Source organism: Rhinopithecus bieti, unplaced genomic scaffold (assembly GCF_001698545.2).
Source record: "Rhinopithecus bieti isolate Rb0 unplaced genomic scaffold, ASM169854v2 scaffold_20206, whole genome shotgun sequence".
NCBI lineage: Eukaryota > Metazoa > Chordata > Mammalia > Primates > Cercopithecidae > Rhinopithecus > Rhinopithecus bieti.
This window is the reverse complement of record NW_016810187.1, coordinates 485,111-500,552: the sequence shown is the minus strand read 5'-3', so window position 1 is coordinate 500,552 and position 15,442 is coordinate 485,111. Positions and strand designations below refer to the sequence as shown.

At 34.6% G+C, this 15,442-nt stretch overlaps 1 protein-coding gene across 14 annotated transcripts in view; it reads right to left on the bottom strand.

Annotated features, from left to right (window-relative positions):
* Positions 1-2,107: 2,107 nt before the first annotated feature.
* Positions 2,108-15,442, bottom strand: part of UCHL5 (ubiquitin C-terminal hydrolase L5) — a 36,965-nt gene continuing 23,630 nt past the window's right edge. For 2 of the 14 annotated variants that reach the window (XM_017891588.1, XM_017891592.1), the window contains exons 9-12: positions 12,372-12,474; positions 11,450-11,562; positions 7,383-7,481; positions 2,617-2,773 (exon numbers count right to left, since the gene is read on the bottom strand). In XM_017891588.1, coding sequence (XP_017747077.1) covers positions 7,427-7,481; positions 11,450-11,562; positions 12,372-12,474 — 271 coding nt within the window. In that variant the 3' untranslated portion in view covers positions 2,617-2,773; positions 7,383-7,426. Of the gene's footprint in view, positions 2,774-4,742; positions 5,148-6,585; positions 6,734-7,382; positions 7,482-11,449; positions 11,563-12,371; positions 12,475-15,442 lie in introns of those variants that run through there. The other 12 variants (XM_017891589.1, XM_017891593.1, XM_017891586.1 and 9 more) reach the window with 9 other exon arrangements.

Here is a 15,442-nt window from a genome sequence, read left to right as displayed (position 1 = left end):
TACACAAAATCCTACAGGATAAAAATATCTAAATGTATCTTGAAATGTTAATGTTAGAGGCAATTAGAAGGATTAACTGAAAGTATTAATCTGCATATAATACCATAATATACACACAAATATGTATCATGGTCCTAACTAGGGAAGCAAATCCCCATGGTTGTGACTCCCGAGCAAATATTTGTCTATTCTAGTGGCACAGCTGACTGCTGTTAGAAAAAGGGCAGCTATCTTGGGAACTAAACATATAAGGTGAGAGTAGCCAGTGCTGCAGCTGTTGGCAAGCTTTTTGTTGATAATACCAGAAGTACATCCCTTGGAACTGGTCATTTTGAAAGGCATAAAATAGAATGGAAGTGCCTTCACCTACCCAATAATTAAATAAAATTTTAGAAAAGACTAAATATGAAACGAGCAAGACTTTCTATAAAATGTCACTAAAAAAACTTTCCACATAGCATTTATCTATTTATGGGTTGCTCTTTATTCTTCCATTTTCTCTACCCACTAGCTTCATGACTTAGTTTCAAACCAGCAATATATGGCACCCAGACAAAGACAAGTCATACTTCTTTATTCACAGACAGAAGTAATCATGAAGTATCACAAGGGATTTGCAATCATCCAAGAAGATGCAGATAAAATAAACCATTCTTAAGCTATGGAAATTCCTATTAAGGAATTTTGTTAGATTAATATGAAAAAATCCTTATATCTATTAACATGGTCGTTTTACAAAGATATTTTTCAAATGTCATTTGATATTACTTTTGTTAACATTTGCAGTGACAATTTTGATGAGCTCTAATTTTGGATCTTTTATGGCTACTGCTTTCTGTGACCTAAGAAACCTTTGACTAACCCCCCAAGTCACTAAAATAATCAACCATGTTTTCAGTTAAAAAGCTTCATACTCTTAAAATATTACATTTAGGTCTATGATCCATCTCAAAGTCATTTTGTGAGGTAGGGGTCATGTTCATTTTTTTCTATATGGATATTCAGCTATTCTGGCTCCATTTGTTGAAAAGACTTTCCTTCTCTGTTGAATTGTTTTGCCACCTTTGTTGAAATCAAGTGATCATATAAATGTTGATCTGTTTTCAGGCTCTCTCTTCTATTCCATTGATTTATTTGGCAATCCTAGTGCTAGTATCACATTGTATTGATTACTAAATACAACTTACCACAATAATCCTCACATTGCTTAACAAAATTTAAGCCTCAATAGGAAAGGATATATAAATTAAGCTGAAATAAATGAATGGGATCAAGATGAGCCTTCCTTAAAAATCCATTTTTAAAAATTATATCATGGCTTTGAAAACACTCCATAATTACTGTATCAAGAGCAAAACATATTTACCCACAAATAACTGAGAAACTACATTTTTCATTACCTCCAACTGAAATTATGTATGAAAAATATTTCATTAGTTTTCTATCAATTTCCCATCAGGTTTTCTCCATTATTCTAAGTCATTCAATACCACAATTACTAAGCTTAAAACAATCCTTAAAATTCATGTGCTGAAACTGGAAGATGGGTACACATTCTCCCTAATCAAATAAATTATGCTAAATTTATTTTACAATAAATAATGTTAAAAAGTCATGTATCAACCTCAGAAATATTCTTGATAAAGAAAAAAGTAGATTACTTCATTTAAAAAAGAAAGTTTTATAAAGTCTTCTTTAAAGTCTGACTTGCAAAGGAAGATTAAAAGTAAGAAGATTATTACAAAGCAACTCCCAAAATCAATTTTAAAAAATTAATTGTGAGCAAATTGTATATGGCTCTTGGAAACTGCAGGCTGTACGAAATTTATTCAAATTGGCCTAAAAGATCCCCCCATCACCACTTACTATTTTTTCAAAAAAGGCAAGATAAGCATGAAACTGTTTCAAACCTCCAATTTATTTTATTACAGCTTATGAGCTTTGAAAAAGTATTCCACTGAGAGTAACACCAACATTTCTTAAGATTTACAATTTCTTCTTAAACCTGAAATTTTGCTTTGAAGCATAATACTCAAAGACGCTTCCTGAAAACAATTCTCTACTTACATAGCAAATAACCCCAAACACTTTGGAAGAAAAATTACTAAAAATAAAATTTTGGAGATGTTTATTACTTTTCTACTGACAGCAGTGAAAAATCACTGGAAATTCATACTTTTTGTCCCTTTTAAATGATTTACATTTAATTCATACTTTTCAAATAAACTGGTATAGGCAGAAAATTCAGTTTTAAAATCCTCAAAACACTCAGCTATCAAGATAAGAGAATTACTGATTTTTTTTCCCATTTAATGGATGAGAAGAAATTAAAAGACATTCCAGTTTCATTTAAGATCTTGACAATGCAAATTTAAGGATTTTAAATTACAGATAAGGAGTTATCATTTGTGAATTTTCTAGGTTCATATGGTAGTTTACCACATCCAGAAAACTAAGAGTTCTCAGATTCAATGTCAAAATAATGGAATTGGGGCAAGCACTCTTAATATTCGCTTTCATTTAATGATGCCTACATGACATGATGGCAGTAGGGGGGAAGAGTTATGAATTCATGCCATAAAGACAAGACAGGCTGGGCACTAACGCCAAACGCCTCACTGAGCCAATTAGCGGATGGTTGCCTCAAAGCCTTCTTTATACATAATGATTTTCCATGAAGAATATGTGCAGAAGCAGAAATGTGTACACATCCCAAAACATTCCTCTTCATTTTGGTTTCCTGAGCTTTCTTTGCGTTCTGTTTTTCTTTTGCCTAAAAATTAAAAATAGTATGTTACAAATTTTAAAAGTCCAGTTTTGACTATATTAAAATAAAATGTGCCTAAAGAGGGTATTCTCAAGATGAAAGGCTTGAAATACATTGGGTTTCTAAGATTTCTAAAAGCATTATGTTTTATAACTTGAGGACTTAAACTTTTCCTGGACCAATTACATAGTTATTCTTTGCTTCTAAGGAAAGGGATCACGTTCGGTTTGCATTCTTCCTATCTGAATGGTGAAATGAATTATTATAATTGTAATAATTTAAAAATTCCATTAAAGTCAACTCATTCATGAGTATTCCAAAACACAATATATATACACATATTTGCCCATTTCCCAATTCAAATGATATAAGAAAATCTTACATTAGCTTCTGCAAATGTGAATAAATGAGTTTAACCTAACAGTTTAAGTGAGTTTAACAGAATGTCACTAAAGGATTATGTATCCCTGGTGTCAACAAACTTTATTTATATGACTTAAAACAATGTTCTTCATGACAATTATATAGCTTGGACACAGTACTTCTGTCTTATTCTTTAGCAAATGAAGCCAGAGCTTATAGATGTTATCAGGCTTGACCAAAGTCCCACAGCTAGTATACAGTAAGTCCTCAACACAGATCAAAGACATATGCTTTATAGCATTGCTTCTCAATGTATATACCAAAGACTTAGAGACCCTGTTAAAATGCAGACTGATTTAGTAAAATGCCTGAGATTCTGTATTTCTAACAAACTCTCAAATGATGCCAGTTCTGCTGGTGTTCAGAAGACATTTCTAAAGCAAGATTTTAGAGTACTACAACACAGTATTTTCCACTGTGCCACTTCAGAAGAGTCAATAAATTAGACTTCTACATTATACAACTTTTTAAAACTTCCTTAAATAAAAAATAGAGCAATTAAAACAATTAGAGTCTCTTTTTGTGATGTATTAGGTACTATAATTATTATTAACAGTAAGATAAAACTGAGTATTGTGCCTTAGAATAAGAGCAAATAATCTGCGTGCCATATTAAAAATTATAAAATTAATTGCCAACATCAATGTTTTTAGTTAACAAACATAATTTGTAATTTGATATCTGTATCGCATCTCATACAAAGTTTTATTTCCTCAAATAATAAATATAATTTGGTTTTAGGCATAATTTAAAATAAAAGTATGTGCTTCTTTCCTTATTGATCTCGGAGTATACTTAGTAGAATACTGAGAAGGATTAACAAGAAATAAATTTACTGGTTTCTGATATAAACTTTACAATGTAATTAAATGAGTAAACATATAAGGCAGAGTGTTCATACATTTATTAAAATTTAAAATAGTTATCACCATTAATTGAGCACTAATTTATATACTTTACAGACATGATCTCATTTAATCATCAAGAATGTGAAGTAGGTATGATTCCCAGTTTACAGATGAGAAAGAGGTTATAAGAAAGTAAGTAAGTGCCTAAAAGCACCAGCTAATAAGTAACATACATAAGATTTAAATTCAAAGCCTGTATTTTGGTCTGCTTTTGTTAAAAAAAAAAATATTTACAAATAGCATGGAAAATATATACTGTTAAAATACTTTCCTTCTATACAGTGTACCAATGATATTAAAAAGTACTGACTTAAATCAGATAATTCTGCATTAATAGATATTAATGTAGATATTGTTGTGATTAGCCTTAACTATTCTTCTACCTTATTTCTATTAAGAAATAGAAAAAGATCTGAAGCTTACTTACTAGCAACTGAATCATAAAGTCATAGTAAAATGTGGACAAAATTCAATATTGTGAAGTTTCTGTGGATTCCCCCATAGCAATGGAATTTATGATTTTATATCATGTTAAGTTATTGATAGTCAAAAACTTAAGATAGACAATGATTCATAATTACATACAAATGTGTAGACAACAATTTTTTAATCATAAATATACCCAAATATATGGAAGTCTCACAAATATTAGACTGATAATTTTATTTTATATTTTAAGAAAGAGATTTGGTACACAATACAAGAAGTTTTACAACTATATATTTTTGGATTACCTCCTACGCAGTTTTTTAATGTGGTATATATTCAATGAATTCATTAGTTAAAAGTCTCATATAACAAAACATTTATAGGTCCAAGTTCATTACAGCCATGCCAAGGGAGAATCACTTTTATTTATTATTTTGCAAATAAAAGATTTTAGCTCAAATACTTTTATGTCATCATAGACTACAGGCAACTGCCTCAGCTATTCAAAAATCTGATCCTGTAGAATCTCGGCATATAGTAGCACTGCATGGGGTAGCCACATCTTTCCTGTTTGTTTCCTTCTATTCCTTCTCACACCTCGTTCTTTTATCCTATTTTCCCTGAAAACAAAACATAATAAGATCCACTATTCCAACTTATCTATTTCTGAATTCTATAGGTAATTTTCTTAGAAGTATTACTATTAAGTAAACATCACTGGTCAAGATTTTATATAATTATAAAAGCTAATATTTAACAGTCTTTTAACATATTTTATTTTTAAATTTGCATTTATCTGCAGAAAATGGTATTTTAATATGACAAAATAAGATGAACAAAATTATATTCTTGCAAAGGAAAGTGATAGATTGCTACAGATTAAGTATTCCATTCCAACCACATATTGAAAACTTTATGGATGTGAAATTTTCAGTGGCTATAAAGTTATTTAGGAGCTACCCTGTGCTTGCTGGGGATCTTCAGCCTGACTTTATCCTGGCATTCATCAAAATAATACTATTTAGCACAGTACCATAATTGTTCATTTATTCCTTTCCTAAATCGTATCATGAGTTGCTTAAGAGAAAATAACACGTCTCAATTATATATACATCCCTAGACCTTAACAGAGTGCCTGGAATATCCTTGCAGCTAGATAAATGTTTGATGAATAATTTAAAACATTTCAACAATTCCAATTAAATGAGTCTAAGCTCCTTCAGAACCTAGGAGAATAATAGTTATTGCATGCATACAAGAAATAAATCTATCTCAATATTGCTTCTGGAATATTAATAAAAGAACAACTTAGAGAAATAAGCCACTAGAAGGTCAATAACTACTTTCCCTAAGAAAACAAAGGCAAACACAACAGAGTTGGTGTTCCACTAACATCAGGTATTCATATGCTGCCACCTTGTGTCCAAAAAATGTGAACTAAGGAATAAAGATTCTAATGTTAAGCTGACAAGCTGTTGTTTTCTAACTATGCTCTCAAAAAAAATCTGGGGATATAGTGTAATTAAAAATCAAACAACAGTGGTCCTTTTACTTACTAATTTGCATACACAAAAAATTCTGTTCACAGATCAATTTTAATGCAAAATTTATACATTTAAAATTTGTCTAAGGGTCCTGGTCCCTAGTAACATTTATCTAACTTAAAATCTGATGCATCACATATTTAGCACATTGTATAGTTATTTAAATATTTTAACAGAAAATATTTGATAGGGTTAGTAACATCCTATCTAGGTATTCTTGTTAATCAAGCAATTTTGAGAACCACAGGACCCTGTATTAATCTAAAACTTGGAATACAACCTGAGATGCATGAACAGAAAAAAACCTATAGTGGAAAAGAGATTTAGCAGTCTTCTGCAATAATTTTTACATGTAATGCTAAAACTTGGGTCACATGTTTCAATCAATAAGGTATATACACAAAAAACTTATTAGCTCACATCTCATATTATTTAGAATGTATAACATGAAACAGCTTGGTAGAAATTATCTTTGCTTTGTAAACTTTAAAATTAATAAGGAAAATATACCTACCATGTATGCTCGTCTTTAAGTTAATGGTCCAAAATTTTATTTGCCTAGTAGTGTCTTCTCAGTGTTTCTCAAACTGTGGTACACAGACCAGTTGCATTAGAATCACTTGGGGAACTTATTAAAGAATCCTTCCCCTATATCAGAGTATCTGGGGAGGGGCCAGGTAACACGTATTTTAAAGAATATCCACTGATGTTCACTTTCAGAAACACTGATTTACAGTATGAACTTAAAAGCAATTTAACTGCATTTTACTTATTCAACAAATATTTTATTGTTACTTATGAAAAAAATAATAAAATCAGAATTTTCACTAACTTATGCTAGTTTTCCCTCAGTGGAATGGATGCTAGATTAGAAATAAGAAAACCTATTTTGTAGTACAGGCTATTTTTTTTTTTAATCCAACAATGTCCGTTCTCCTTTTAAATTCTGTTATATCAACTCAAATTTTTGCTAAATAGGAAAATATCTATTATTTCAAGTATTAGCATTAAATTCTATTTTTGCTTAAAGAAAGAATAGTGTTTTAAATTTTATTTTAATACAGTACAACCTGAGGTCTTGACACTAAGAATCTGGAAGGCTAAAGCAGTGGGGTAATTCTTTATTTTTGTTTTACAGTCTCAGTTGAACTAATTCTTATAGAATATAAAACAAGAAGGAAAAGCAAAAGAATAAAATGTACAAGCTTCCAAAATTTTACCTCTACTCATGCAAAAGAAAAAAAAATATATATATTTCACGTTTTTGGAGAATCTAAACCTCATTTAAGTATCTACAAATAAAATACTTACCTTTTCTACTAGTGGTATTAACTGCTGGTGTTCTGCTAAAGTCTTTAACAATTCCATAATGAAAGGCAGATAATTATGCTTCCTTCTGATATTCTCAATCTGAAAATAAAACAACATCAATTCACACTAACTACATTTATACTAATTTTGGTATTTTATTCTTTGCATCCAACTCAAAATAGAAATGGTATAAAATATCCACTCTCATAAGAAAATAATTTTAGAAATAATGAGACTCCATTCCCACTGAGAATAAAGATTAACACAATAAAACACGTGGAGGGAGTTTCTTGGGCAGGGCTTCCTGCCCCTGACTTAGCAAATAATAGAGGCCTTTAAAAGTCTAATCTAAGATTACTTATGAAAATGTCATTTATAAAAACAACCAAAGGTCTACATGCTAAATTAACATTTGCTACTTCACCTTTGCAAATAATCAGGCAAAGTCTAATGAGATCAGCTTTATTTTGTGATCAAGCACAATCTTTCCTTCAGATTATTTTTTATTGAAAGAAGGTACACTGCAGGAAAAAATTTATACTTCAGTGGAAAACTATGGACTGTCTAGATAACATCCTCTCAAGTTATGTGATTCTAGGCTCTCACTGCCACTGAGCTGTTATATATTCTGCCTGGTAGAAGTATAATTGATTGCCCTTCTTCCATAGAAAGTTTCCATCTCTTATAAATTTATTTCAACTTCATATAAATTTGAGCTTCTCTGACTTCTTCTTTAACTAGAGTTCCTTCAGTTAATTAACTAAATTAAAGCTTAACACGTTTGTTTTATAGCAGTATGAGAATCATTTGATCTTTTTTTAAACAAAGCATTCCCAAATAATAAAGCAGGAAACTTTATGGAAGTTATGGAAACTCTGTGTTGTATTTTGGGCGGATATTAAAAGTTAATTACATAATAACTACATAAGTATATATAAAGATGGGTAATTTACTTTTTTAATATCATGTGAAATGGAAAATAATTGGTAAAGCTATTATTTCTTCCTTTCCTATCTCCATGAAGTTGGCCCTCCCTCTTTCCTGCCTGGAATACCCTAGAGCCTGCCTGCCTGCCCTTACCACTTTCACCTGAAGAAATTCTACTAGTTTAACCCATTCATTTCATTTAACAATCATCTGCTGTCTGATAAGTATGATGCAAAGTATCTGTTGTCTGTTAAGTATGATGCAAAACACTTTACTGACACTGTGGGGAGCAACAAAAAGGACAGTTCTTGCCTTACACTGAGGTTCAAATGAAAAACAATCCTTTTACTACCATAACACATGACAAATGACATATACATTCCACATCCAAAGTTAACACAAAATTCAAACTTTCCTCCACTCTTTCCACTTTTCTGAAAAAAAGGTTACCAGACGGATTGCAAGTGAAAGATAACACATTATTAAAAATAACTGCCTTTATATTTGATTCTGAATTACATAAATGCTTGTCATGATTAAATAAAATTAAATCAGAATTTTTAACTCTAAAAAATCTGAAAGCAAAATGAACAGGAAAAAGTTTTAAGTGAATTTAAAATACAGTGATCTGATTATATATTCAAAATAGGATATACCCTAAGGAAGAAGAAAAACTTAAGAAAAAAACTGTTCACTTGTTGGCTATTATTATTATTGGCTATTATTCTGAACCTTTTTATATAGATGCATATACATATATACACAAATACATTATATACATACTACATGTATATGGCATAAAACAAATAAGTAATGACATTAATTTTGTTATGAACCCAAGATTTTCAACTTAATAGAAGAAATGCAAATTATTAACTTCCTTATGCACAAAGCCCTTTAATCCTAAATTTGAGTATTAATATGAATACATGATGTATTTCCTCTTCAAAAATAAAATATGAAACAAGCAAAAGTGTATTTGCAGTGCTACAAAGGCCTAGAAACAATGATCAATCAGCAGCACTGAGCCCGAGTGCCCAGATAGTGGTTTCTAAACACTATTTTGCACCAAAGGAACAAACGGCTTATTTATAAAATGGCTGATTCCAAGTTTAAGCAAGAAATGTACAAGAAAAGTCTAAGCCAGGCATGGTAGCTCACACCTGTAATCCGAACACTCTGGGAGGCCATGGTAGGCAGATCGCTTGAGGTCAGGAGTTCGAAACCAGCCTGGACAACATGGTGAAACCCTGTCTCTACTAAAAATACAAAAATTAGCTGGGCGTGGAGGCAGGCACCTGTAATCCCAGCTATTTGGAAGGCTGAGGCAGGAGAACTGCTTTAACCCAGGAGGCAGAGGTTGCAGTGAGCCAAGATAGTGCCCTGCACTCCAGCCTGAGCAACAGAGCAAGACTCTGTCTCAAAAAAAAAAAAAAAAAAAAAAAAAAAAAAAAAAAAAAAAAAAAAACGAAGAGGCGGGGGGAAGGGGGGGGGGGTCTGAAACATTTTATCACAGAAAGCAAGGAAGCTGGCTGGGCATAGTGGCTCACACCTGTAATTCCACCACTTTGGGAAGCCAAGGCAGGAGGATCATTTGAGGTCAGAAGTTTGAGAGCAGCCTGGCTAACATAGTGAAATCCCGTCTCTACTAAAAATACAAAAATTAGCCAGGCCTGTAATCCCAGCAACTCGGGAGGTTGAGGCAGCAGAATAGCTTGAACCCAGGAGGCAGAGGTTGCAGTCAGCCAAATTCGGCTTACTACACTCCAGCTTGGGCAACAAAGTGAGACTCCATCTCAAAAAAAAAAAAAAAAAAAAAGCAAGGAAGCTATCAGAAACTAAGGGGGTTATGTCAAAAGGACTTAGGAGACAGCCTGAAGTGGCTCCCATTGGCCACAAATAGGATAATTTGAGCATCAATCAGAATGATAATGGGCTGAGTGCAGCGGCTCATGCCTATAATCCCAGCACTTTGGGAAGCCAAGGCAGGTGGATCACTTGAGGTCAGGAGTTCGAGATCAGCCTGGACAACATGATGAAACCCATCTCTACTAAAAATACAAAAATTAGCCAGGCATGCAGGCAGGTGCCCATAATCCCAGCTTCTTGGGAGGCTGAGAGGGGAATTGCTTGAACCCAGGAGGAGGAGGCTGCATTGAGCCCACATCATGCCCTGTACTCCAGCCTGGGCAATACAGCAAGACTCTGTCTCTAGAAAAAAAAAGTCTGAAACATCTTATACTAGAAAGCAAAGAAGCTGGCTGGGAATAGTGGCTCACATCTGTAATCCCAGCACTTTGGGAAGCCAAGGCGGGAGATTCATTTGAGTCCAGGAGATCAAGACCAGCCTGGACAACATGGTGAAACTCTATCTCTACTAAAAATACAAAAATTAGCTGAGTGTGCTGGCGTGGGCCGGTAATCCTACCTATTCAGGAGGCTGAGGCAGGAGAATTGCTTGAACTGGGAGGCAGAGGTTGCAGTGAGCCAAGATTGCCTCACTGCACTCCAGCTTGGGCGACAAAGTGAGACTTCATCTCAAAAAAAAATAAAAAAAGCAAAGAAGCTATCCAGAAACTAATCAATAAGAATAACAACAGGCTTGGTGCAATGGCTCATGCCTGTAATCCAAGCACTTTGGGAGGCTGAGGCGGGCAGATCACTTGAGGTCAGGAGTTCAAGATCAGCCTGGCCAACATAGCAAAACCCTGCCTCTACTAAAAATACAAAAATTAGCGTAGCCAGGCATGGTGGTGCACACCTGTAATCCCAGCTACTTGGGAGGCTGAGGCAGGAGAATTGCTTGAACCTGGGAGGTGGAGGTTGCAGTGAGCCAAGATTGCACCACTGCATTCCAGCCCTGGTGACAGAGCGAGACTCCGTCCGAAAAAAAAAAAAAGAATAATAACTACAGTGAACTGAAACATCAAATAGGTTAAAATTCTGTTCCTAGTAATATTTTACGAAAATAAAAATGAAAGACATCTCACTACTTATCTTTGCAGGGTATCAGAGAATCAACATATTATTTGAAATCTGGTAAATGATAGGAGGGAAAGCCATCAGATATTCAATGTACCTTCATCTTGAAATATACTGCTCTATATTAAAACATTAAAGGAACACATTTTAAAACATACCTTGTATCTTTTAATTTCTGTACTTCTTCTTCAATAAGCATCTGATTTTTGGCAACTTCTGACTGAATAGCACTTAACATACTATTACCTTGATCTGTATCCATGGGTTCCTCCTTGGGGGAAGGAAAAGAAATAGCACACCCTAATAATTGAGGCTTACATTCAGAATACTTTAAAATAATAAACACAGTATGACTATTTTTGAATTTCTACTCTTCATATTGATAGCAGCATGCCAGCCTAACAGCAGCATTAAAGGATAAAAGCTCCAAAATCATACCTTCCATATTTGTTTTAATAATATGAATTTTCATCTAAAAACAACTTACATTGTAATATACTATATTGCCATATTCTCCTAATACACTATAAAATAAATTTTCTTAAATATACTCTTAAGAAAATGTGATTAAAGGATGGTAAATAAACTTTTGTCTACTAAATCTCTTCTCCAATGACATTTACTAAGGAAAGATAACCATAGACTAGTAAAGACTACATGTGACTCTAAATGTACTCAGTTAACTCTTTGAGAATTAACTTGCTTAATTATATAATGAAATCACAGAAAATAGTTAAAATAGTTCATTCCTAACACTTATTTAGCATTTACCATTTGTTAGTCATTAAGTGATTCACATATAATACCTCATTTACTCCTCATGACAGTCTTATAAAGTAAATACTACTTATTATCTTTATGCTATATGAAGAAACTGAGGCACAAGGAAATATACTCAAATTCCTATATCCACTAAGTGCAAAGTGAGGAACCGAATGAATCTAGGCAGCCTGATTCCAGAGTGTGTATTCGCTTAACCGCCATTCAGACCACTTCATTCTATATATATATTTAAAGTAAATACTATTCCTGAGAGAATAACCAAGCTAGAACTTTGTACTTAGAAACACGGCCACGAACCTCTGCAAGTTGTCTTTGTAACTCTGCTATCTTCTGTTCATATATCATTTTTCTGTCAGACACAATGGCCATTAAATTAAATCGAATTTCACCTTCACTGTACCTAGAAGAAAATTATTTAAGTTTATAATGTAATAAAGAATTGTACAACTATTACCATTAAGATAATCCATTGTGATTCCCCTCTTGATTTTCTAGTATAAACAAAAAATCTATCAATTGGCTAACAATAAAATGGACACTTTTAAAAGCTTTCAGGTCAGGCACATAGGTGTGCATCTGTGGTCCCAGCTACTTGGGAGGCTCAGAAACGAGGAGGATCCTTTGAGTTTAGAAGTTGGAGGCTGCAGTGAGCTACGATAGAGCACTATACTCCAGCCTGGGGAACAGAACAAGACCCTGTCTCTTGGGAAAAAAAAAAAAAAAAAAAGTTTCATATAGGAAAAAAAACTATAAAAAAAAAAAAAAAAACTTAGTTAAATTTCATCAATCACAAATGTTTTTCAAATGTTCTAAAATAATGTTAGTGTCACTTAAAACATGTGAAATAAAAAATACTTTAATCAGTTTCCCTACCTTTATAAGAAATATGGCAACTCATTAACTTAAGAGCTCAGAAAAACACAAATGAATACTCCACATTTGTTAAATTAATTAGACTGGCATATTGATTGGAATTAACTATGCTCCTTTATATAATTTCTTCCAAGTCATGATGAACTTTCTATTTTTAATTTACATATTTTAAATTTTATCTTATCATATGTAAATAAATATAACATATTTTATTAATAGTATAATTAAATCGTATAGTAAAACTTTCAAATGTTTGATTTTCACTACTCTGATATCAATGAAGCATCTCATAACATAAGCTTGTTCATGGTAGCAACTGACGTTAAAAGCATTATTTGCAACACTATGTAAATAGCATTAAGATGAAAATATATAGAAAATGTAAGCCCATTTTGCATTAGTTTATCTCTACTCATACACAGCTCTATTCACTGAAAAGAATATAACTATAGTGCTTTGAACTATGTAAAAATGTTTTTAAAACACTGATTGTGGGACTTCATGTCCCTATTCCTGCCATTAAGTACAACTAAAACCCTGGACATAATATGTTTTTTAAAAGAGCAAGCAAGCAAGAACATTCTGAAAGATAGAAAAAGGCAGACAAGGTGGGGAACTCAGGAACCAAGAATGATACAATAGTGAATTCCCTGAGGTTTTTTTCTGCCTCATATATCCCAGACTTGGAGCTGAAGAAACCAGCAACCCAGAAATACCAACAGACACAGAGAAAAAAGCCCCAACAAAAGTCTGCTCTCTCTAGCCAAATAGAAAAGGCGCAGCCTCAGAAGACAGAAAACTTTAAGACAATAATCATTCTACTATAGCCAAATATGACTGAAAAATCTGTGACCTCACCCCTACTCAAAACCAGTAAAAGTCGAATAGAGAGCCTGGACTTCCAACCTTGTTTCCAACCTTTAACAAGACTCCTAGGTTGGTATTAAAATAGGCTGGGTAGGGAATGGTGACTTTTATCCCCGCCATGTGGTAATGACAACACCCATTTGTGGTATCAGAGGACACAGAATGGGAAGCTAAAACTGCCACTACCATCCAGTGGCAAAGTAGCCTCTCCCACTTCAGTATGAGTGGAAAGCAATAGCAAGGCACTTCTACCCCTCTCAGCCAGAGTGGTATCAATAGAAACCTTGCTGGGGGCTAGAACTCCTATCTCTGCCCAGCAATAACAAGAAGCCTTATTCCATTTCAGTTGTCACTGAAGGCCTAGTAGGGAAGCTGGACTTCTACCCTCATCTGGCAGTAATGAGGTGGCACCCACAATTTACCCTGTCAGAGTCATGTCCATAAAAACCAGCTCACACAGAAATATTAAATAAGATCCAAAGTCGAGGGGAGCGCACAAGATGGATGAATAGAACAACTCCAGCCTCCAGCTCCCAGCGTGAGCAACACAGAAGACGGGTGATTTCTGCATTTTCAAGTGAGGTACTGGGTTCATCTCACTGGGGCGTGTCAGAGAGTAGATGCTGGTCAGCGGGTGCAGCCTGACCAGTGAGAGCTGAAGCAGGGCAAGACATCGCCTCACCTGGGAAGCACAAGGGGGAAGGGAATTCCTTTTCCTAGCCAAGGGAAACTGAGACACACAACACCTGGAAAATCAGGTAACTCCCACCCTAATACTGTGCTTTACCAAGGGTCTTAGCAAACAGCACACCAGGAGATTACATCCCACACTTGGCCCGGAGGGTCCCACGCCCATGGAGACTTCCTCATAGCTAGCACAGCAGTCTGAGATCTAACTGCAAGGTGGCAGTGAGGCTGGGGGAGGGGCGCCCACCATTTCGGAGGCTTAAGTAGGTAAACAAAGCCTCTCAGAAGCTTGAATTGGGTGCCCACCACAGCTCAAGGAGGCCTGTCTGCCTCTGTAGACTCCACCTCTGGTGACAGGACATAGGCAAAAAAAAAGCAGCAGAAACTTCTGCAGATGTAAATGTCCCTGTCTGACAGCTATGAAGAGAGCAGTGGTTCTCCCAGCATGGAGGTTGAGATCTGAGAACGGACAGACTGCCTGCTCAAGTGGGTCCCTAACCCCTGAGTAGCCTAACTGGGAGACATCCCCCACTAGGTGCAGACTCACACCTCACACGGCTGGGTACACCTCTGAGACGAAGCTTCCAAAGCAAGAATCAGACAGCAACACTCGCTGTTCAGCAATATTCTATTTTCTGCAGCCTCTGCTGCTGATACCCAGGCAAACAGGGTCTGGAGTGGACCTCAAGCAAACTCCAACAGACTTGCAGCTGAGGGTCCTCACTGTTAGAAGGAAAACTAACAAACAGAAAGGACACCCACACCAAAACCCCATCAGTACGTCACCATCATCAAAGACCAAAGGCAGATAAAACCACAAAGATGGGGAAAAAGCAGGGCAGAAAAGCTGGAAATTCAAAAAATCAGAGCACATCTCCCCCTCCAAAGGAACGCGGCTCATCGCCAGCAACGGAACAAAGATGGACGGAGAATGACTTTGA